Here is a 23,466-nt window from a genome sequence, read left to right on the forward strand (position 1 = left end):
CTTTTGCACTGCTTTTTTTGCACAGCTACCAAAACCTAGCCACATAAACACAGTATATGAAACTGATTGGGAGATGACAATATGCCCTTGCATTTTATGCTTTTAGGAAATACTAATGAATATGTTATATAGTTATGTGTATTATACAATATAAATTTATATAACTGTGGCATACCTATACGCAACAAGTCACAGGTAGGATTTTGCAATAGCCTTCCATTGTCAACTGAATAATTTAACGATAAGACAAGATGATAGGGTAACACACAACAATTTGATGTCACTTTTAAGAAAGTATGCGATGTTATTTGGATATACTAAGTTACATCTTCTGTAATTCTTCAACTCAAAGTAATAATAATAATTGCTTTTCAAAAAGAATCTAAATTGCTAAAGAATCTTGCGGTTTCTTTTTAAAATCTCCCTGTTTAAATATCATGTAAATTTCTGTGTTGCTTTAAAAGACTGAAGGCAACATACTAAATAACCATGCTATTTGTTTATTTCATTTTTCTGTACTTTTAAGGGTTTAGATTTTTTTTTTCCCATTTGCTTCAGGAAGTCCTTCTCATCTGAGTGTTGGAGAACAGCAAGACATGGTTCACGATCCTTACGAATTTCTTCAGTCTCCAGAAACCTCAAATGCTACTACTAACTAATCTGTTGTACATTTTATATATATATATGTATATATATACACATATATATGTGTATGTATGTGTGTGTATATATATATATTGTTTTTTAGTTGTATTATGTTATCATAAAGTTTTTGTACGTGGCAGAAACCTCAATTTTGTCCTCTTTCATGTGAGGATCCCTGTATAAAGTTGCCATATATGCTGAATCTTGGTTGAAAAATGTTAAGTAATGTGTTACGGAATTTGCGTTTTATAGAAACTAAACAGCAATCATTGTTCTAGCATCATGACAACAATCATGAAATGTTTCCCATTGAATCGTGTACCAGTTTCTGTTCAGGTCTTAACTTGAACATCCTCAAAGAGGAATATTTTATTTCAGCAGTGACAGAGCTGAATGAATTGTGATAATTATTAATGTTTCCCATTTTCTAACCATAATAATCTGTGAAAGTGGTTTTTGTTTCCCCATATTTGTAAATTCTTGTTTCATGTTTCATTACCCTAGAGAATACTTGATATGAGAGTAACAATACTTGTAGTTGTGTGAAAATGCTCGCTACATTAATTCTACCCTGGATCAAAAAAAGGTGGATGCTTTTGTGATCCCTTGTGTCTTAAAAATGAAGAAAATATAATACTCATCTTTTAATTCAATATTTGCTTGGATGAAAAAAAAATACTGGATGAGAAGTGCTTTTTCAGTAGTTCTAAAGTAAAACCTTTAAAATTCAGTACTGATGTATTGGGGGGGTTGTACCACTGTTATCTACAAGCTGGACAAATGCTACAGACTTGCAATAGTTTGTAAATATTAATACAAAAACACGTTTTGTTTGCAGATATACCTGGTGAAAATTTGATTCCTCATCTTTCATAAGTCTGATATACTAGGAGCTTCTGGTCTGAATTTTTATGCTGCTTTATATGCATGTATATTTCATGATGCAAAATACAGTTGTAATCAAAATCAACTGTGAGAGCCACCGAGGAAATTTGTCAGGTAACTGAAATCAAAGTCTTGATACAGTTTTTATCTAGGAAGGTTTGTTCACTCAAACCAGGATGTTTGTGGTTGGGACTGTTTCCTTTCCCTCTTGATCTCCCTCTGAGATGCTTCCTCCACCCCTTCCCCCATCCTGTTCCTTAGGGATATGTGTTTTCTGTTTGAACATAACATATAATGTTATGTTCAATTTATTACAACTTAAAGGACTTCTGTTACGATGCTTGTGTAAGGAATTATGATGGTCTTTTCCCCTTTATGGATTAGTAGCATGCTCTTTCTGTTGCCATGAGTCATTTGTGGACTACCACCTGAATTGAATCAAAGATGTAATCAATTCTTTTTTGCCCCTCCCCCAGTCAGGTTGGCACAATATTCAAGGGAACAATGTTCTACTTAAAGGTTAGAAGTAAAAAGTGGGAGTCAGAAAACAGAACTCTCAAAATCAGCATTGCCTGTAAAGCCTTTTCTGTCTTCGTCAGTTATTTTATGAACTCTTGATTGCTGAAGTTCTGACACCTATGATTCTCTCAGAGTGCAGATCTGCAGCATACTCCTCACACACAGTGCCAGTGCATCTTTCTGGTGTCTCACCTTAATACTGAAAGGAAACGCTAAGACTTTGATAAGATATTCACCTGATTTATCAAAGTATCTTACCTAAGTAATTCTTTGATATAAAGATCTTATTTTTGTAGTTCATCGTGATGTCAGAAGTTTTGGTAAAATAGAATGTTTGCTGGCTAATAGCACTGTTTGTCTGTTAAAATTCAAAAGGTCTGCAAGCTCTTTGACTTCTACAGAGTGCATATATTGTGTTGGACAAAAAAAAAGTTGTCGTCACAACAGCTAGAATGGGCAGGAGGAGAACAGTTAGAGGTCATAGCAGTAACTTGTGATAAATATATTCTCATCTCTGAGGGAAAATGATTGTATTTGAGTATATAGTAAACATGTTCCAAAAGGGATGTTTGGTGGGGGAGGATTTATTTTTTATTTTTTTAACTCAGACAATAGATTTGGTATAAAACAATTTGTGGGATGTTTTTGGAAAGGCAAATGAAACGCAAATGTTGATGTATGGTAGACTTTAAGTGGTAATGGAGGTTCAGGTTTGTGAGCAATGTTTTATTTTTAATTATTAATAATTTGTTATCTTTCAAACACCATCTGATGTTCACTCTTATGTTACTAGAAGTAACCTATGCCACCAGTCTGATTCCAGGCTTGTTTCATGAAAAAATATTATAGCAAGAAATAAGGAGAATAGGAATTCAGCTAATAACAGCTTTTAAAGCCAAGAGGACCACATTTTACAAGTAGATGATTTCTATCACATTTTCATATTTTTATACCATTTTAAAATTAATTCTTGATTAGCAATAATCTCAGAGAGGAATATTAAAAAAAAAAAAACTAGCCAAGCTCTTCTTCAGGTACACATCAAAATGACTGGCACTGCCTCTTCAGCATTTGGATAACTGCATACATCTAATCAGGTTTACAGTGTTGTTACCGTTAATATGTGATTTGAGAGGGAGAGAGAGAAAGTTTAGATCTCCCATTACATGCTGTATTGAGAAAAATTCTTAAGTCTTATCACAAAATCACAAGATGGCATATGTTGCAAGGGACCTCTAGAAGTCATCTGGTCCAACCAGGGACACCTAGAACTGCTTGTCCAGGACTATGTCCAGATTGCTTTTGAGTAGATCCGAGGAGGGAGACTCCACAACTTCTTTTGGCAACCGTACAAGTGCCTCCTGATGTTCAGAGGGAACTTCCCATGTTTCAGTTTGTGCCCACTGCCTCTTGTCCTGTCACTGGGCACTGCTAAAAAGAGCCTGGTTCTATCCTGTTTTTACCCTCCCTTAAGGTATTTATATACATTGGCAAAATTCTCCTCTCAGCCTCCTTTTCTTCTAGCTGAATAGCTCTGGGTTTCTCAGCCTTTCCTCACAGAAGAGATGCTCCAGTGGTTTCATTATCTTTGTGGTCCTTCATTGTACTCTCTCCAGTAGGTCCACGTCTTGTACTGGGTAGCCTAGAACAGGAGACAGTACTCCAGGTGTAGCTTTATCAGGACTGAGTAGAGGGGAAGGATCTCTTCCCTCAGCTTGCTAGCAATGTGTGCTGATGCAGTGCAGATTAGTCCTACAGTTTTTTCAAGCAGCAGCACTTTGCTGACTCATATTCAATTTGGTGTCCACCAGGACATCCAGGTTCATTTCCGTCAATCTGCTTGCCAGCTGGGTTGGCCATCAGCCTGGGGTTGTTCCTCCCCAGTTGCAGGACTTTGCACTTCTCAGTGAAGTGCGTGAGACTCTTGTCAGCCCACTTCTCCAGCCTGTCGGATGTCCCTCCAGATGGCAGTATGGAGCACTAGCCATTCCTCCCAGTCACCTGCAAAGTTTCTGAGGAGTCTGTCCCATCATTCAGATTACTAATAAAGAAGTTGAACAGGACTCAGTCAATACTGGGACTCAGTATTGACTAGTATACTACTAGTTACTGACTTCCAACTAGACTTTGATGATAAATATGTTCACAAAAGTTTTTTTTTTTTTGGTAAAATATACACAGCTGGCAAGCAGTAGTAACTTTTTTTTTTTTTTACCAGTAAAAAATAAGCTGCAAGAATAAGCACTCAGGCCAAAGATAATGTGGGGACAAAAGCAGTATCTGAATTGTGGAACTGGGATTTGGTATTTTCTCTACAAGTCAAAATGCTTTCTGTGACTCCACAATGCGAGTTGTATAAAGCCTGATTAGGCAACTTATTGGATAGGAACCTGATCTGATGCATAACCAGAACTGAGGTACTGTATGTAATAGAAACATCACTACTTTTTTTTCTTTTTTTTTTTTTTAAGGGAATGAGTGCTACATGAATTAACCTTCTACAGAGACAAAAACCTCTCCCATAAATAATGTTAAATGTTGGTAAGGGGACACAGACTCTTGTGGGATTGCATAGATCTTCACTCTTTGTTTTGCTGTCCATGTGACGTGATCTTATCTCAGAATTTACATCTGCACTTTTATAGAAAGTTTTGCTATTGTGCGTTTAAGCTCTTCTTTACAACTACTCCCCTAAATGTCTCTGAATACAATATCCTTAACATAGTCACCTTCTTCAATCAACGTTCCCTTAGTTTACAAAACACACAGGCTGAAAAGGGAAGAGTCAGGGTCCCAAGGCCTAGCTTTCCTTTTCCAGAAAGCTGGAAGACCAGAGGTTGCCTTTTTTTTTTTTTTCAGAAAGTAATTTTTGCTGTCTTTGAAACACCTGCAGAAGAAAAGCTTGGAGTTGGGCGTAGATTCAGTATTGCCATTAACATGCCCCTGTGACAATGGGCACAAATTAGAATAATCTGTCTCCCTCTTCACTCTGTTTATTAGGTATTTATACACATTGCTAAGACCGCAACCCCCCCACTGCCCGAGACATCTCAACCTGAACAGTTCCAGCTCTCTCAGCCTCTCCCTTCATCATCTTTGTGGCTCTGTGCTGGAATCACTCTAGTAAGTCTGTATCTCTCTTGTACTGAGGAGCCCAGAGTGGTACTTCAGATGTAGCTTCACCAAAGCTGAATAGAGAGGAAGGATCACCTCTCCTGATCTGCTAGCAAAGCTATTCTGAATGCAGCCCAGAATAATAATGGCCACTTTTGATGAAAGGGTACATCTTGTGGTTAACTTGATATCAACCAGGATGCCAAGGGCTTTCCCTGCAGAGCTTCTTTCCATCTAGTGGGCTCCCAGCATGTACTGCTACATGGGGTTGTTCCTCCCCAGGTGCATGACTTTGCTCTTTTTCTTGGAGAATATCATGAGTTTCCTTTCTGCCCATTTCTCTAGCCTGTCCAGATCCCTCTGAATGGCAGGACACTTACCTGGTCTGTCAGTCACTCCTCTCATTTTTGTAGCATGTGCAGGCCTGCTGAGGTGTACTCTGCCCCATTGTCCAGATCATTAATGAAGATGTTGAACAGAATTGGATCCATCATTTAGTCCTGAGTTACCATGAGTAACTTGCTTACAACTGGACTTTGCACCACTGAACATAAACATCTGCTTAGGCCCAGACCTTCAGCCAGTTCTCAGTCCACCTCACTGTCTGCTAAGTATTTCATCCTTACGTTGTCACCTTCTCTAAGAGGATGTTATGGAAGACAGCATCAAAAGAATTCCTAAAGTTAAACAATATGCACTTCATCCACCCCACTGTGCACCTCATCGTGAAAGCTATCGTGTTGTTTAAGCATGGTTTCCCCTTTGTCACTTGACAATGACTGCTCTTCATCACCTTCTTGTCCTGAAGTAGTTTGCTGTTTTTTTTTTTTAATCTATATGGATAGAGTGCCAGAACTTGGCAGAAATGCTGGTAGTTGAACTAGTAAAGCTAGTAATATAGGCTTAAAAGTACAAAACAAAACAAACAAAACACCTTGAACCTTTAAGGGTCATGGAAAAAGTCTGTCAGGTAGAAGGCATATCTTACATGAATTCAGGAAGTATTCTCACTGTGCATAACCTCAATACATTCTCCATAATCCATCTAACAGAGCTGGAAGGAAATGAGTTCTGAGCAGCTGTTGTCCAGCATTTGATTTTACTTGATTGATTCTCTTGCTGCTACTCACCAAGACTGCAAGAAGGCAGGGCAGAATGAAGTTCCTCCTCTACATGTTTGAAACAAACAAAACTAGAAAGGGGAAGCATGCATCTCAACAGCTGCCCATCCTGGTCCACATCTCTCTACTCACATTTCAGGCTATCTTGACATCTATGTAGAAAACAAAAACAGGTTATCCCTATGCTGCCATTTTGTGCTTGGAATTCATTCAGCACTATATTGCAGGAGTAACATGACAATTCAGATATGCTGCCACCATTACTAGGGATTTATTATTGGAAATAGAAGACAATGAAACATTCTTTGTACTTAGTGGTTTGTCTTACAAAGAAGCTGAATGATAAGACTGGATACTAATTTTTCAGGAGAAAAAACCTCAGAAGCAGTCCTGTGAAGATCAGGATGTCCAGCTCTCTATATGCTTATGAGATGAACTGTACACCTGTTCAAAGCATGAGCAGCCAGTTTCTCCAGTAGAATACTGTGGGGAACAATGTCAAATGTTTTACTGCAATCCAGGTAGACAACATCTACAGTCTTCCCCTCATCTACTAACTGAGTCATCTTGTCATAGAAGGAGGTGAAGTTAGTCAGGCAGAACTAACCCATCATAAATCCGTGCTGGCTGCATCTGATCAATCGATTTTCCTGTATGTTTTGTGGGATGACATTCAAGCTGATCCATAAGCTTCCCTGGTACTGAGGTCAGACTGACAAGCCCATGGCTCCCTAAATCCTCCTTTCTACTCTTCTTGTAGAGTGGTGTCACATTCGCTAACCTCCAGTCAACTGGGACCTCCCCGGTTAGCCAGGACTGCTGGTAAATTACTTAAACTGGCTTGGTGAGCACTTCTGCCAGCTCCTTCAATACCCTCAAATGAATGCTGTCAGGCCCCATAGACTTGTGAAGGTTCAAATGGTGTAATACGTCACTTCCATATTCCCGTTGGATTGTAGGAGCTTCATCTCATTCCCTGTCACCATATTCCAACTCAGGGGGCTGTGTACCCTGAGAACAATTGGCCATACTAATAAATTCTGAGGCAAAAATGGCATTAAGTTCCTCAGCCCTATCCTCAGCTTTCATCCTTATCTTTCCCCTCACATCTAATAAAGGATGGAGATTCTTCTTGGTCCTCCTTTTGCTGTTAATGTATTTATAAAATGTATGCTGTAATGTGTAAATGTGTAATGTATAATCTACAAAAGCATTTTTGTCGTCTTCTACTGCTCTAGCCAAACTGAATTCTAGCTGATCTTTGGACCTCCTAATTTTCTCTCTATACAAGATGAAGAAGAAAAATCATGAAACTGTAAGAGCATGGCTTTTGTTTTTAACAGAAAGAACTTCTTTTCCATATTTAAGTTATTATCAAAATGATCTTTGTTAATCTGCTTGTTGTACTCTGTCATAAGACTTTCCTGTGATCAGTTCTAGATTTTTCTGTCATTGTGTAATAATAATAAAAATACTTTGTCAATTTATATTTCAGTCCAGAAATTAAAGATTTTAGATCCTCTAGTTGCTGACAGAATTGATGGAGTGCATCAATGAGTTTTAATTTCGTTGATTTTACAGTACAGGAGCATTTCAAGATTCTTTAATGTTTCCTTGCTACACTGCTAGCTATATCTGGGGCTGATATAGACAATTATTAAGAAAATAACTTCTAAACAATAAGTGGGGTGGCAAAAGTCATGATGGATGCTAAGAATCTCACATATATGTGTAGCTACAGGTCTTAAGTTAGCATTTCTAATGAAAAGAGATATAGCTGGTAATAAGTTCGCATACAACTGCTTTTAACTTATTAACTCAGTGTTTCACTAATCCTTAAATGAATGAGATTTTTTAAATTTGAAAATGAAAGGGAAGGGGAAATTTTTAAAAACTGTTATACTAATGAATTTCAGAGTATTTTTACTTTAAGCATTTTCCGGAAAGTGGAAAAAAAGTCTTTGTTCAACTGAAATTTTAGATCAACTATGTTATGTTATTTGACTTAAAAATATTTAGGTATGTTAGATAACATTAAGGTCTGCTGTTTATATTTAAATAAAAATGTCAACCTAAAGCAAAGTTCACATTTTATGAATTGTTCTGTCACTCTTTTCCATCAAATGGAATGTATGAAATGCCAGTCTTTTAAACAAATATGCTCCCTCTCTCGTTCCCTTAAATTATCAGTTTTCTAAGGTCTAACAGTGAGACAACTTTATATTTTTCCTGAAGCTCTAGATGGGGAAAGTTGACTTTCCTTGTAGGAATGGTGGAATTTTTGTTAAGTGAGGATTTTTAAAATCATTTTTAGAATATGACACTCTATTGTTGTAGTTAAGATTTACAACACGTTTTACTACAAAAATAATTTGTTTTCAAAGCTTGACAAAGGATATGGAGCTTAGCTTTTTTTAATATTTTTTTTTCTCTTTAAACTGTGCGCTAAAGGAAAAAGTTGCATAGTTTAAGGGAACAAGTAATCTGTATTTTCTTTCCTTTAACCAATGCTGTATTTTGAAAGGAACCCAGTAGGAAACATAATAACTTTGCACAAAACAATAAAGCAATACGTATTTGTAGTAAGATCAGAAAAGTTAATATGTGTAAGTTCCTCTCCTTTCTCCAATTTTTTTTTTTCTTTTTCTTCTTTATCCTGCTGCTATCATGATTCTGAGAAAACTGTAATCAAATCTAATCTATCACAATCAAATTTGGGTAATTCTGATTCTGCATGTATTTTGCTACTAGAAAGGAACATGGGCTGCCATGAAAAATTCTGTTAAGAGAAACATTATTACAGTCTACACTCTATGAGGTAGGGGAAATAGTTGAAAACATTGTAGCACCAGCCCCGTATTAAACATTAGGTGAGTATTCTCCACTGGGCTACTTACTATACCTCATTTTTTGTTAATCTATATTGCATTCATTTTTGCATTCAAAACTAGTCTCTCATTTAAAACCATACCTTTCTTAATCTGTTTTTCAGTTGCAGGGTAGGGAATCTTTCTGAGGCAGCTCAAGTTTCATAAAGGGTAGGTTTCCTGTGCCTCATGGTGAAAGAGAAAACTTGGGAAAAAAACAACATCATGATTTTGGTTTGCACTCTCAAAAGAGATTACAAATGTGTATGTCATACCCTACTGTAAAACCTATACCTGTAGTGCAGCCAAACTCAATGCTAATGTGAAGAGGCCTTAGAGCATTTATGAAGTGCTGGCTCATGCCTTAGAATACCAGAATAATAACATAAACTAGTTTAAAAATTATTATTCCAATGTCTTATTGCAAATATATATATAGACTTTTAAAAAGTCAGCTATATAACTATCTTGCATTTGAAAGATTGAGGCACCACTGCTCATTAATTGAATCTTTTTTCTTTTCTTCTTCATTTTTGCAGAAGGATTATTTTATTTCCAATACTTTAGCATAGCAATTACCAAGTTATGGTCCACTTAGATCTGGTGGACTCTGGTCTGATTGAACTCTGGTTATAAATTCAGAAGTGAGGATGCATGACAGTTCAGTAGACTTCTGCCAACTCCTGAACTGTCTCTTTTCAAATATTTTTGAGTGGATTTCCCCACACTGGTGCATCTCTTTACTGTGTCAACCCTAGACCTGGTCCTAAGCAGGTATGAGGTGGGAGACACAGCGTTTTGTGGAACACCTTCTCCACTGCACAGATCAGACCATTCCTTTTTAGTTAATTATTTTTAATTGTTTGTTATTTGTCAACAAGCACAATTTATGACAAACTGGGCAGCCATCAGGATCAGAAGCTGACAGAGCCTGGCAGGACACAGGACCTGTGTCCTGCCAAGATGTTCCTTGGTTTCTGAATTTCCTTCCTGAAGGGAGCATAGGATACTAGAAATGGCAGAAGCTGCTACACCTGGCCTCAACCCTCATACTACCCGATGCAGGTTAACGCATGCACGCACCCACCCCGTCTCTCTTAGCTCCTAGCGGTGGGAGCGGTAAGGAAGTTACCTCCTCCCGCTCGCGCGGTCTCCCCTCCACCTCTCCCTGGCCACCTGCTGCCGAGCACTGGGTAATAAGCAGGGAGGAGAGGAGAAACGCTGCTGGCAATAACCAGCCATTTAAGGCAGCAAAGGCAGAGGCTGCCCCTAGGCTGATTCATTACCTCACGCTTCGGGGAAGGCGCGAGCGACCGGCAGCTAGACAGCCCATCTGGCCTATGGAAGAGAGCGGCAGAAGGGGTCGGGCAGGCGGTGCCGAGCGCTCGCCAATACCCGGACAGCGAGGGCGGGAGCTTGGCTGAGCCGCCGCGCCGGCTTGAGACTGGCTCCCAGTAGCGCCGGAGCCAGAGGGAGAGAGTCAGGTTAGGCTGGCAGGGCTTGCTGTTCCCTCGGAGAGCCGGCGGTAAGTACGCGCTTCTTGTGGGTGAAACAGTTAGGCTCCTGAGCCCCCTCCCTCCCCCCTTCTTTTGAGCAGGGATGTTTCTTGCCCCCACCCCCTCATTAACCGAATGCAAATTAATTAGCCAGCAAGCTTTTTCTTTAGCTTGCTGGCTAATTAATTTGCATTCGGTTAATGAGGACCCAAGGGGAGGAGGCGGGAACGTTGACGTAGCTGCACAGCACTGTATCTTATCTGTGGTGCCTCGGTGGGATCAGAGTCTCTCCCAATAAGGCAGGGGTGCGCAGCCCTATGCTCCGTGCTGTCGTTATGTAACAGTCTCGGGGGGCCGCGAGCAAGGGTGCGGTTGCTTCTTTTTCCAGGAGTAATCCCTTACCTCTCCCCCTCTTCTATTTCCTTCCCTTTTTCCCACGAGACCGATGCGGAGGGGAGAGGGGCTTCGTGCAAAGCTGCTTTCGTTCCCCTGGCCCGCCGATCGGGATGGGGCCCCCAGTATCTGGCCTCAGCGGGCTCCTCCCGCTGCCGCACGGCGAAGAGACGCGCGATCGCAACCTGTGCGAGGGAGAGAGGGGTTGTTTTTTAGCTCCTGGGGACGTTGCAGTAACAGGTTCGTGGATGGGCGGTGCTGCTGGTTGTGCGAGGCTGGCTAGCCCAGGTCTGGGTGAAGGTTTCTCCCAAAGGAGCTGGAAGACAGGTCCACCTTGCGTGCAGACTAAATAAATTAATTTCTATATGTGCTTTGGAACCGATATTCTGTTTTTAGTTATTATCTGGAGACGACAATAAAACCTTAGCCCCTGCAGAGCTACCTTATTGCATTCTTGTGCAGAGCAAGCAGTCAGTCCCCTTTTGTGAAGATGGATGGGTAGAGAAGCTTTTTTTTTTTTTTTTTTTCTCAAATGCCCAAGGGGCTTTGCCATTGAGAACCGCCCCTGTATGACGTTCTCCATGAAAACTAGCATCTGGTATCAGAGAGTATTTACAGATTGCAGTATAACACCTGCAGGTATAAAGCTGAGAGCAGTACTCTGGGGTGAAAACCTGGATGGAACAAAATATTGTGAATTAATTGGTTCTCCCCGACCCTGGCTAACTAGTTTGAAAACCAGTGAAAACAAAAACACCAAGTCATCTGAAACATTGACAACTTTCTATCTTGCAGTAGATGCTGCTGGCAAGCATCTTACCTGTTAATGTTTTGCAGGGTCTACGTAGGCAGGTGTGTGTGTGTGGTGGGCAGGGGGTGAAATTCTTGCTGACTTTTACAGAGGCTTGTATAACTGCTTATATTTGTTTAGAAAGAAAAGGAAGGGCCTGGCCCAAAATGAAACACATGATATGAGACTGTATATATGTCTATTTTCACTGATTTTTTTTATTGAGTCTTCACACTATTTTCTCAACAGGTATCATTAAATAGAATCCTTTAGAAAGCTGACCACTGTTAGCATGCTAAACAAGCATTAACGTTTGGGGAATTTTTCTGCTAGAGCTGTGAAAACCTGGGGGAAAAATTGAAAGATACACTTTCAAAGTCTCAGGCTTAAATCAGCATGACTGTTTACTGAATATATTGAATATATACTGTGTATTTATTCTCAGAATGGAAACAGACATTTTTAAAATCCTTTAGTGATGTATTGAATGCTTTTGTACCTCTCTGGGTCACAGTCATACACCTTTAAAAAGTCCATTATTTATAACTGCTCAAGTGTGCATCTGTTATTAAGTCATAGTACAGTTCAATGCTTAGACAGCATGCCATGCAAGGATAAAATTGCTGATAAAGTTCATGTGAGAATCTCCTGCAGTGTTTGCACTTGACCCTTGTAAATGTAAGAAAAGGTTTTTATAAAATAAATGGAAATTTATAATAAATACACATAGTATTTATAATAAATTTAAATTTTAAAATATTATAAAAATAAATTTATAATAAATACACATCCAGCAGGTAATTGTTTCTGCTTGCCTCATTTAAGCTGTGGATTTTCTGTGGTGAAAAATAATGTCTTATTTTTTAATCACAGATGTATTAATTCCATTTATTTTCTGTAATCAGCTGTATGTCGGAAATTGTTTTTACATGTACCTTGAGATTGACTGGGGGAGAAAAAAAGGCTCTCAGGAAGGAGAGAGGCAGGCAAGCAGCACTGTCAGTTTGTGTTTAAAAAGGGTATTCTTAGAATATGTAGAGACAATGAGTTGCACATGATGTTGTATCTGGGAGTGCTTAGAGAATAAGCCATATGATGCTTAAATGTTCTGGTATCCCAGGGCACTTTTGGAGAGACCTGTGACTAATGGTTTGATTTTTGGAGGGGATTTTTTTTTTTTTTTAACTGGACTAAATACTGAAGTGTTGAAACAAAAACGATCTACACTGACCCAAAATAAAATATTTTATCTTCTGGCAACTTATTTTTTACTCTTCCTTAAATTTAAGATCCGGAGTTCCTTTTGTTTTAAAACTGAATATTCATTTCAGTGCCAAAGAGTGACTTTTTGCAGGGATATGATTGTGACCCAGGGAGGTACAAAAGCATTCAATACAGCACATTATTTCAGTTTTGGGGAGAGGGAGAATGTGTGGGGGAAGGATCTGTAAAAACAATTTGAAAAAAAAGCTGCTCATCACTAAAGGCACACCCAAACCTATAAAAACTGTGGAGTAACAAGTACGCTTCCAACAGAAATAACTTGTCAATACACAGAAGTACTGAAAGAATTTCCCACTGCTGTGTAGTCTGAATCCTGGAATGCTTTGACATAGTAGTGAAAGTGGCTGTACATTGAGAGGATGTTATTGGTAAAATACCCCAATTTAAATACACAGGGCTTGTACACAGTACCGGCCAAGTATTTGTAGACTGGTTAGGTTTCAGGACAGCTTTTCTGACTTTTTCTCAGGTTCTGGATGGAGTAACACAGTCTGATTTTTGTGCTGGTCATTTTTCTTGGGTTGCAGTGATAAATTCCATCAACAGATGGGAAATCTTTCTCTTTTGTTAGTTGTTATGTGTTCTGGGTGAGCAATTCAGTTTGCTTCTGCTAAGTGTGTATCTTATCTGTGTCAGGGCTCTAAAGTGGAAGTGGAGAAGCCTAGGTTCTTCCTCTTGCCAGTTGTCTTAAGGTTCCCTTTTATTTTTATTCTCCTTTGTCTCCTGCCTCATGGTTTTCTTGAGTATGTAATATGAATTTTACCTTTTCTGGATTAATGCTAGCAACTGAGAGTACACAGATCAAAACTTCATAGCATTAAGTTGCAACAAAAAGATTTTTTTAATCTGCAGTACAGCTGGTTTAAATAACCTTAAGAAGTTGGACACTTCACTCAAGTGATTTCAATCACCTGACAAATTACATTGATGGAATTCATTAAATCTCTCAATTTAAAATGTCTTGGTTCATGGTTTTTGTAGCTCTTATAACATCTCCCCTTCTTTGATCATAGGTGATGTTTTTTGACTTTTCAGTCTTTCAAGAGTGCTTTCAAGCCCTGTAAAGTCTCTTAGCTTAATTTTTCTCTGATCAAATTTTATCCTTCTCAATAGCGCCAGCTTGGTTCTCTTGATATTTTTACTTAATGTTACACAAAGCTCCCTGTCTTACTAATGTTTGAAGTGATCCCCTTGGGATGATGCTTAATGTTGTTGTGGTTTAACCTGGCAGGCAGCTAAGCACCACAGCTACCTTTGCTCACTTCCCCCTTCCCAGTGAGATGGGGGAGAGAACTGGGGGGGGGGGGGGGGGGGAGTAATACTTGAAGGCTGAGATAAAGACAGTTTAATGGGACAGAAAAAGAAGGGAAAATAATAAAGGTAAAGGAATATACAAAACAAGTGATGCACAATGCAATTGCTTATCACCTGCTGACTGATGCCCAGCCAGACCCTGAGCAGCACCACCCTGCACTCCCTCCCCAGCAAACCACCCTAGTTTATTGTTCCACATGACATCATATGATATGGAATATCCCTTTGACCAGTTTGTGTCAGCTGTCCTGGTTGTGTCCCCTCCCAGCTTCTTGCATATCCCCAGTCTCCTTGCTGGATGGGAGGCATGAGAAGCTGAAAAATCCTTGACTTAATGTATGCACTTCTGTGCAACAACTAAAACATTAGTGTGTTATCAGCATTATTCTCATCCTAAATGCAAAGCACAGCACCATACCAGCAACCCCACAACAGAAGGGTCCTCTGAGAGACCAGGCAAGGTAGACCCCTGTTTAATTTCCTCTTTCTCCAAAGCATCTATGCCCACCCTTTTAGGTCCTTGAAATATCCTCTCCTGAGATAGTCTATGCCAAGGATGCATGGAGCCTCTGGGCCAGTCATAATGGGTTCTCTTCCACTCATTCCCAGTTAGACTCACTTCAGCCTCCAACACCAATAGCTGTTGGGATCCCCTTGTCATTCCAGGGGACTATATGGATGGCATTAGGGTACACTGTGCACCACTGTTCACTAGAGCCTTATACTCCTATGGGTCTGAGGTACTAGGCCACTGAATCCACACAGTCCAATAAATCTGATTGTCCCTTTCCTCCACCAGGCTGGAGGCAGGTCCCCTCTGGTCCTGGTCATAGTATGCATTACTGTCTGGGATACTGCCCGCTGGAAACTGGAGCAGCAATTTTCCCACAAAAATCACCTTTTGTGATTGTTTTTCCTTGCAACTCATGCACTCGTGCCTCTAGGATCAAGGTATTTTATACATTGTTTGTTTTGGAGTTGGCCAGACAATTAATCCATCATGTGTTCCTCTCTGTCTGTCCAGGTCATTACTGCCGATGAGTTGGCATATGATGATGTATGGTGCACTCCATACAAATGCCTGCCACATGGGTCGTGTGCACTTGACTTCATCTGGATTTTTGGATATCTGGTCATTGTCTAGGTCGTCATGAATCACCTCCAGTGCTGCTAATTCCTTTAGGAACTGGATATCTTTCTCCGTGGTCGTCCACTGGCCTGAGTGACATAACATCTTCCTTGAGAAGGGATACCTTTCCTTCATGCCTGACAGGAGTCACTTCCAGAGGATGAGGGCTTGTGCCCCTTTTCCAATCACTTTGTCAATAACTCCTTCCCTAGAGAGGGATCCCAGCTGCTTAGCTTGCCTGCCCTCTTATTCCATACTGCTGGTCTTGTTATCCCAGCATTGGAGCCGCCAGTTGACAGTGTGCTTACCTGGATGGCAGCTCAAATCTTTTCACGTATTTTGCAGCTCACCCAGGGATAGGGATTGGGTGGTTACTGCTGCATTTACAAGTTCTGCCTCTTCTTCCTCCTGTTCCTGTGATGGCCCTACTTTGGAGTAGTCTGCCTCACCCTCTTCTTCCTCCTTCCCCTTCTTAGCAGAGTTTATTTCCTTACCAAACAAGCTGATTTTCATATTCATTGCTTATTCTCTCATATAGGGTGACTGATACCTGCACAAGTTGGTTCAGTGGTCCAGCTGCAGGGCCCATCATGGGGGTTAGAGTAGTGTTGAGTGTAGCTTGGTAGGCATGGGCCAAGCCCCAGCACATTGCAGTGGTTTGTGACTCTGGGATTGCCATGGTTACAGAATATTTTTTCCAAATATTGTACTAGTTTTTCAAGATTCTGCATTTGTTCAGGGATGAAGTCCCAAAATCCTGAAGGTGCCCATTGTCCTAGGTACTTGCCCATATCCTCCTAACACTCCCTGCCACTTGTAGCTATCCTGCCTCAGGACAGACCTCTGGTGGTATTCTTAAATAGTTTTTTAACCATAAACAAAACCAAAAACACATTCAGGAGACATAGCAATAGGAACATGCTGGGTTCAACATCCCAAGGATATTCAAAATTCTCAAGGGCTCTTGTGGCTAGCTTGGAGGGGGAGAGGATGGTGAAGGAGAAAGGGAAGGTAAAGGAGCAGGGGAAAGTGTCCACCCTTATATCCCCCATTCATCGTCAGTGAGGTTAACTCTCCAAGGAGAAAAGGATGGGGGGAAAAAAAGGGTAAAACTTGTGGGATGAGATAAAGGCAGTTTAATAGGACAGAGAAGGAAAGGAAAATAATTATAATAATGATGGTAAAGGAATATATAAAACAAGTGATGCACAATGCAGTTGCTTACCACCCGCTGTCTGATGCCCAGCTAGGCTCCAAGCAGTGCCCCCCCGCCAACCACCCAGTTTATTATTCCATGTGATGTATGGAATATCCCTTCAGCCAGTTTGTGTCAGCTGTTCTGGTTGTGTTCCATCCCAGCTTCTTGTGTATCCCCAGCCTCCTTGCTTGTAGGGAGGTTCGAGAAGCTGAAAAGTCCTTGACTCAGTGTATGCACTTCTGTGCAACAACTAAAACATTAGTGTGTTACCAGCATTATTCTCATCCCAAATGCAAAGCACAGCACCATACCTGCAACTAGGAAGAAAATTAATCCCATCCCAGCCAAAACCAGAATAAGTATTTAAAGGAATGTGTGGATAGTACATTAAGTTAGCTCTACAAATGTAATATTTCAAATCAGCAAACTTGCACTTACTTAATCCTACAGCGATAATAGGCCCAGAATGTTATCTGGAAGTTGTATAGCTATTGCAGAAGCAGGTATTGTCTTCCAGTCTTCTTGGATCTGTGTTTCCCTACTCTTTTCTTGATATGCCATGAAAAACTATTTTATCTAAACAGTTGAGGCTCTTTTGCTGTGCTTTAGTCAGCCCGAGTATCTTTTTATCCCTTTTGAAAAGTGTCATATTTACTCTGTTGTTTGAAGGGTGTTCTAGAGACCATCTTGCATCCTTGCCTGTGCGTGGAATTGCTGAATATTTGTATATATTTGTGTCCTTATTATTTCTTTGATACCAGTGGCAGTCCAGCAGAACTCAGAATGAATGTAAGCAGGATTCTTAAATAGAATAGAGTCATGTAATGGAAAAAAAAAAACTGTAATAGATCTCACCAGTGCATAAATATCTGATGGATGCCTGCACTGATGCTGCTGTAGTTGAAACTTGTGCAAAGAATGTGGTGGTGTTACAAGAGGTTGTAGAGCTAGTTAAGAGTTACTTGGGTAGAGAAAGAAATTTTATGTAGTAGTAAGTGTTATCAGGTGAAACGTGTTCATTTTAAAAAAAAGTTCTAATAGAACTGTTGCTGATAAGGGTATGTATATATGCATATACATGCTTTATTTATAAAGAGGTGATATATTGTGAGTGATTCTTTGGAATGGAGAAATGTAGTTTACTAAGAGCAAAACATTGTTTTGTCCGTACGTGGTATTGTAGCAGTAACTATGGAAGTGAATAGTGATCGTTTTTAGAAATAGAATAGTAACAGGTCAGCAGTGAAAATAATCTCTTTGCTTGATAATGTGTTTTCTAAGGTTGTTTCTTTCACGGAATGTATAGCTTCATTGGTGTCTGACACATTGATTCGCTAAGGAAAAAGACTGGACAACTTGAGTAACCAACTTTTGGTTACTCTGTGTGTTTCCAGCTGAAGAGCTGCTGTTTCCAGACTAATGCAGCTGGATGATCTAGCCGGTTTTACCCTTATCCATAGTGCTAGATACACATATTTTATTATAGAGAAGTCATGGTTTAGCCATGCAGTTCCTCATAAAGCCTGTGAAAGGATTTAATTAAGTAAAGATAGGTAAAATGTAGATAGGGTTATGTTAGTTATACTTGGTCTGTAGTGTTTGCTGTTTGTTTTTCTTTTGTGTTTTATGCTAGAGAAAATGTCTGGCTCATTATCACATGTGGAGAATATATGCCTAGAGCAGAACTCAGAAGAAGAACATCTTAATTCTGATTGCTAGTGATAGCTATAGCTGTGAAGGAAGTTTAAGCCTTAAGAGCATTGTGTAAAACATTACATTTTATTACGAGGAGCTGCATTTCTCCAGCTGTTTATCCCTTCTCTCAGCTTGAATGTTTATGCAAAAATGTGGGAAAAAGATTCCAGCTGGTTTTTGCTGGTTTTATTTGGCATAAATAATTCCAGACAGGAAATAAATGAGAATACCCTTTACCTGCAATTCTGTAACACTTTTAAAATATGGGGAAGATAGATCAAATACTAAAATAAAACAGATGCAAAAATCAGATGCTTTGCAGAGTTTGATAAATGTTTATGAATCCAATTCACACGTATAAAAATACCAAGTCTAATGCTCTGAAAAATTGCTTTCTTTTTTGCTTGGATTGGATGGAAGGTTTTAAATTGTGGATGGCACCTATTTGTGGTGCACTGTAACTTTCACGAGTGTTGCACAGATTCTGATGAAAAGTATGCCTAAAAGAATCACGTTTACCAGTTCTTGGTGTGCAGGAAGGATTAGCCGGACTATGGAAAGTAAAAACAGGTAACAATTAACAGCTCCTAGGCTGTGTGCTTGTGGGCAGAATTCTTTGTAATATGTCTATTTTCTAAAAGCCAATGGCCTTTCAGGTTTAGGACCATCTGTGAGAAACACTCTGTAGCCAATAACTTAGGCTCAGGCAAGGATCTCAGTGAAGTAGTAATTTATTCACGATTGCGGTGGTGGGCACCCTACAAGCAGGAGCGCACCTACTGGTTCCAAAACACAGTTTATATACTTTTTGATGACAGGACCCTCCCCTGTTTCCCCACTGAGTGGGTAATCCAAGTTCACAATCTATCTGATGCTTCACAGACCATGCATGGCCTTTAGTTGCTGGCCTGTTAAATTTCAAATTTCTTTTGACTTTTTTACTGTTTGAAGTGGTAATGTTTCTTCACTTATCTGACTTGACACCGTGATTTTCACCTAATTGTTCTAAGGAGTCTGGTTGTCTGCATTTTACAAGGTCGCCTGCTAAGTTTTCTTATCACTGCAAGCATATTTCAATACCCCATTCCTTACCTTTAAACAAGGTAACTCTGCAAAAACAACATTTTTATTCCCACACGTCTAAGAAATACCTTTAGGAAGGCTGACAGCTTGGCTAGGCCCAGGAGCTTAGAATGTAGGTGTGGAGAAGCTGAGACTCTTACATTTGTAAGAGAATGGGGCAGAAATAGGAAGCTTACTTTCAGGTTGAAACACAAGTAAAATTGTTAATGTTATGAACGTACAGTTCTTTGTATTTGCATGTAATTCCATACTTACTTCAACTTTGCAGCTGTGTGAACTGCATTGCCATCCTCCATCTCTGTCCTTTTCCCTACTCTATTGTCTTGTTCTCAATAAAATCAGCGGACTTCAGGCCACTGTTTTCTTGAGTATTTACTCAAATGTTTAATGTAATCAAATACATAAGAAATGCTGTGATTGAATGCAGAATCCTATTTTTCTTGGCCAAATAAATTGAAAGTTTTCCTTAGTTTGCAGGACTTTTGAAATCATCTAAACCAATTTTTGGTTGGTAAATATTATAAGTAACAAATAGTTTTGAAGTGTGTCACTTTTAACCGGATTGTGCTTGGGGCTGTAATAAATATCTACTGTAGTTTACAAGTCTTCTGTGTTGTCTTAGACAATACAGTCTTACTCATTTCTGTATCAGTTCATGCTGCAACAAGACTTCCATTAAATTTGTTTTTGTAATACTTGCTGCAAATGAAAATAATTCAACTTACATCAGGTAAGAATGTTCTTAGCAAGTTAGAGTCCAGCTGGATAAGCAGATAAGTATATGGCATAGCTATGCACTCGCACTTTTGATAGTTTCCTGTTGATTTTTTTTTGAAAAGCATTTCTTGGTATGGAGATCGTAAACTGGGTAAATATGTTTCCAGCTAGTGTGACTGTGTATTTCCTCCACAGAGTCAGTGAACATTAATTTTTCAGAGCACTCCATACAATCATGTCCCTGCTTTATGTGGCCTAATAATCAGTGTGGAGTATGGGACCCAGGGTCCTCATTATGTTCATAACTCTGCCAGCAGAATAGGCATGTTTCTTCATCCCTCTGCTGTGGTTTCACTACCTATGACATGGCAGTGATACTAACCTCTGTTATAAATACTAAGCTGTCTGTGTTTACTGAGCAGATCAACCACTTCTCAGGGATAGAACAGGGAAGATGCCATTGTGAATTCTGAAGGCCAGGTAGGTAGTATGTATAGTTGATCATAATATGCACAAGTTACTGAAATTTTTGGCAAAAATACTCCAGGTTTTACTAATTCTTTGGGACTGCCTTATTGGTACTGGGAGATGGATCCCTGCTAAGAGCAGTTCCCTGAAATCTACGTCAAAGCTGTACTTGCATTCCTGCAATATGTTGCCGCCTGGAGAGGATGTGGATTAGTGAGAGAGTGTAAATTTACCTGAATCTTTCAGTAGAAATGACAGTTGATCAGTATGGAGGCACCGGGTTTATTTATATGTACTTGGTACTCATACAGCTATACAGAATCAGATGACTGAAATTCACAAAAACAGTAACTGTTGGTCCCATGATTTTTGGAAGACTACAGATCAATAACTGGGTTTTCCTAGAGTTCTCCCAGTTGTCTCTCTGCAGATGACTATGTATTGTAGTCTCTTACCGACAGGAAGTTTGATGATATGAGAGAAGTTTTTCTAGTGAGTTAGGCATGTGCTGAGAACAGAGATCTGCATTTTCAGCCTAATATTGCACGTGTTAGTTGTGACCTCAGTCAGTTTGATCCCTAGTTTAATCTCTTTCTGTATAGATATGTTTGCCTGTATAATGTGCTGTAGTATTCACCTATTGCAGAGTGAGAGAAGGGACAAGAACTGTTGTTCTGTAATAATAAAGGGAATATTATATTACACAGACCATGTCAGTTCGTAACACAACTCCTAGTTGTCTGTTCTGTGGGTTTCTGGAACTCCGGTTATTTGGGACAGTTGTTCTTTCACAAAGCCTTCTGAACTTTTAGCATCTGCTTTTAACTTTTTTGTAATGTCTTCTATGACTGCTTTTGGTGATCTGAGCCTGTTAGGTTGGAGCCAGCAATATCTGGAGAGGGTGGGATTGGTGGCTAATACCTCCTTCCCTTGTTTACTGTCTCTGGAAATGTAATCTGACTGTGTGAATGCTAGACTTTTTGCATGGTGATGAAAGGTGTTTCTTTGTAATCATTATTCTCTGTAATCATTATTTCATGCATCTACACAGTTCGTGCTTTTGAACAGTAGCTTAATTTTGTTTCACCAAATTTTAGAATTGGTATTTTAGAGTAGTCAGTTAATTTGGCAGTTTCACTTATTTCCCTGGTGTGTCCCCTCCCCAAATTACTCTTAGTCTTCATTTCTAGCAGGAGCTAGCAAGCACCTTCTGATCACTTTGAGGGGCCTATGTGGAAAAGGGTAAGGAAGAATCAAGCATTTTGTCTTGAATTTCTGACAAACAGGCTATTCTGTATTTCTCATTTCTTCTTGATCTACTCCTTTTCCTCTCTGTAATAACTAAAAACCATTAAAGGATAGTGTAGTGTAAAGAAACATAATTTTAAGTTGAGGATAGGTCTGTATTTTCATAAAGAAGATTTGAGGTAAATATAAGGTATGTTTGCTTATTTTAACAAGCGAACTATAACTGTGGTTCAACAAGAAAAGAAGTATCCATGACAATCTTTGGTAACCACAGGGAAAAACAGCACTAGTTTTAATCTGTCTTGACTTTCTGCTTTAGCTAGTAAGGATGTGAGACTGCTTTGCATACCACACTTGACCATTCAAAACAGAAGCCTTTTCTGTAGGGTATGTCTTGTTCCCTCCTCCCTGTGGACCAGAACTCCTCAAAAGACCCCAGTACAAATTTCATACACTGATGTCTGAAGGAACTAATTCTAGAAGTGAACTGTTTTTCTCAAGGCCAAATACCTTTATTTAAGCATTTTTCCTATACCAAGTTTATAAACTTTTAATTTGTTTGAGCTATATTTGTATCTGATTTGCTAGCAAGTCTGAAAACAGTATTAAAAAAAAGTTACAGAATTTGTTTTGTATTTGAAGTTTGGGGTCAGGGCTAAGCAGAGATTTAGAAAGTAGCATAGACTTAATCTCTGAGGCGTGCTTAAAATCATGGGGAGATTGAACTAGTCTGCTTAGGCATCTAGTTTAAGGATCCATCTTTATATGGATGGATAGGTATTTTGAAATGTGGAAAGCATACATGAGAAAAAGCAGCAACTGAAAGTAAGGAAGATTTTCAATACATATAATTTATAAACATACAGTATAAGACAGTAGTACAGACAAAAAAGAATGTAACCATTTAAAAAATCACATTTGGTCCAGAAAATGAGAGCCCTTTCAAGTTTATAGTGTGTGATTCAGCTTTTTTTTTTTTTTTTTAAGCAACTAATGATTTCAAATAAGGAATTGAAAAGCATTTCTGCTGTGCAATGTAAAGTTGAGTTATGGCTATGGGTGACATGGGATTAGGTGAAGTTGGACAGCAAGGCACTGACACAAGCTAAACAAGGATTTTGTTCATGAGGCATTTAAAAATGTAGGCATGGGGTTAGTTTCTGATTTCAGGTAACAGAGTGGCACATTTTTTGTTTATGGTTTGTAAGCTGTACATTTGATGTATTGTTAATCTATTTATACTGACTATGGCTCCTTAACAGAATTGCTAAGAACAAGAGGGGTTTATACCTGAAAATCTCTTGGAAGTTTTACGGGGTGCAAGATAAAATTGCAAAATAGTATGACATATCTCATTATAGTGGTTCTCCATCTTTTTAGTCCTCTTGCTTATGGAGGTAACTGTGTTTTTAATATCTGTGGGAGTGTGTCCGTGGGTGTCGACAAGCCCCATGGTTGGTGATAACATCGGACTCTTAACGATGAGGCCAGAAGGAATGC

At 39.3% G+C, this 23,466-nt stretch overlaps 2 protein-coding genes and 1 long non-coding RNA gene across 9 annotated transcripts in view; 2 read left to right on the forward strand and 1 right to left on the reverse strand.

Moving 5' to 3' along the window:
• Positions 1-8,366, forward strand: part of BRD9 (bromodomain containing 9) — a 32,575-nt gene extending 24,209 nt beyond the window's left edge. For all 4 annotated transcript variants that reach the window (XM_083824261.1, XM_083824262.1, XM_083824263.1 and 1 more), the window contains exon 17: positions 559-8,366. In XM_083824261.1, the coding sequence (XP_083680387.1) occupies positions 559-659 (101 nt within the window). In that variant the 3' untranslated portion in view covers positions 660-8,366. The remainder of the gene's footprint in view (positions 1-558) is intronic.
• LOC310894319 lies at positions 2,618-10,429 on the reverse strand. The gene is made up of 2 exons (XR_014579806.1): positions 9,256-10,429; positions 2,618-6,436 (listed from the first exon to the last, which is right to left on the reverse strand). It is a non-coding gene; the product is annotated as an uncharacterized lncRNA (long non-coding RNA).
• An 89-nt stretch (positions 10,430-10,518) lies between these two features.
• TPPP (tubulin polymerization promoting protein) overlaps positions 10,519-23,466 on the forward strand; it is a 51,888-nt gene continuing 38,940 nt past the window's right edge. The window contains exon 1 of one of the 4 annotated variants that reach the window (XM_083824273.1): positions 10,519-10,676. The gene's annotated coding sequence lies outside the window, so the exon portion shown is untranslated. The remainder of the gene's footprint in view (positions 10,677-23,466) is intronic. The other 3 variants (XM_083824275.1, XM_083824277.1, XM_083824278.1) reach the window with 3 other exon arrangements.

The sequence above is a fragment of the Anser anser genome (assembly GCF_964211835.1).
Source record: "Anser anser genome assembly, chromosome: 2".
Classification (NCBI taxonomy): Eukaryota; Metazoa; Chordata; class Aves; order Anseriformes; family Anatidae; genus Anser; species Anser anser.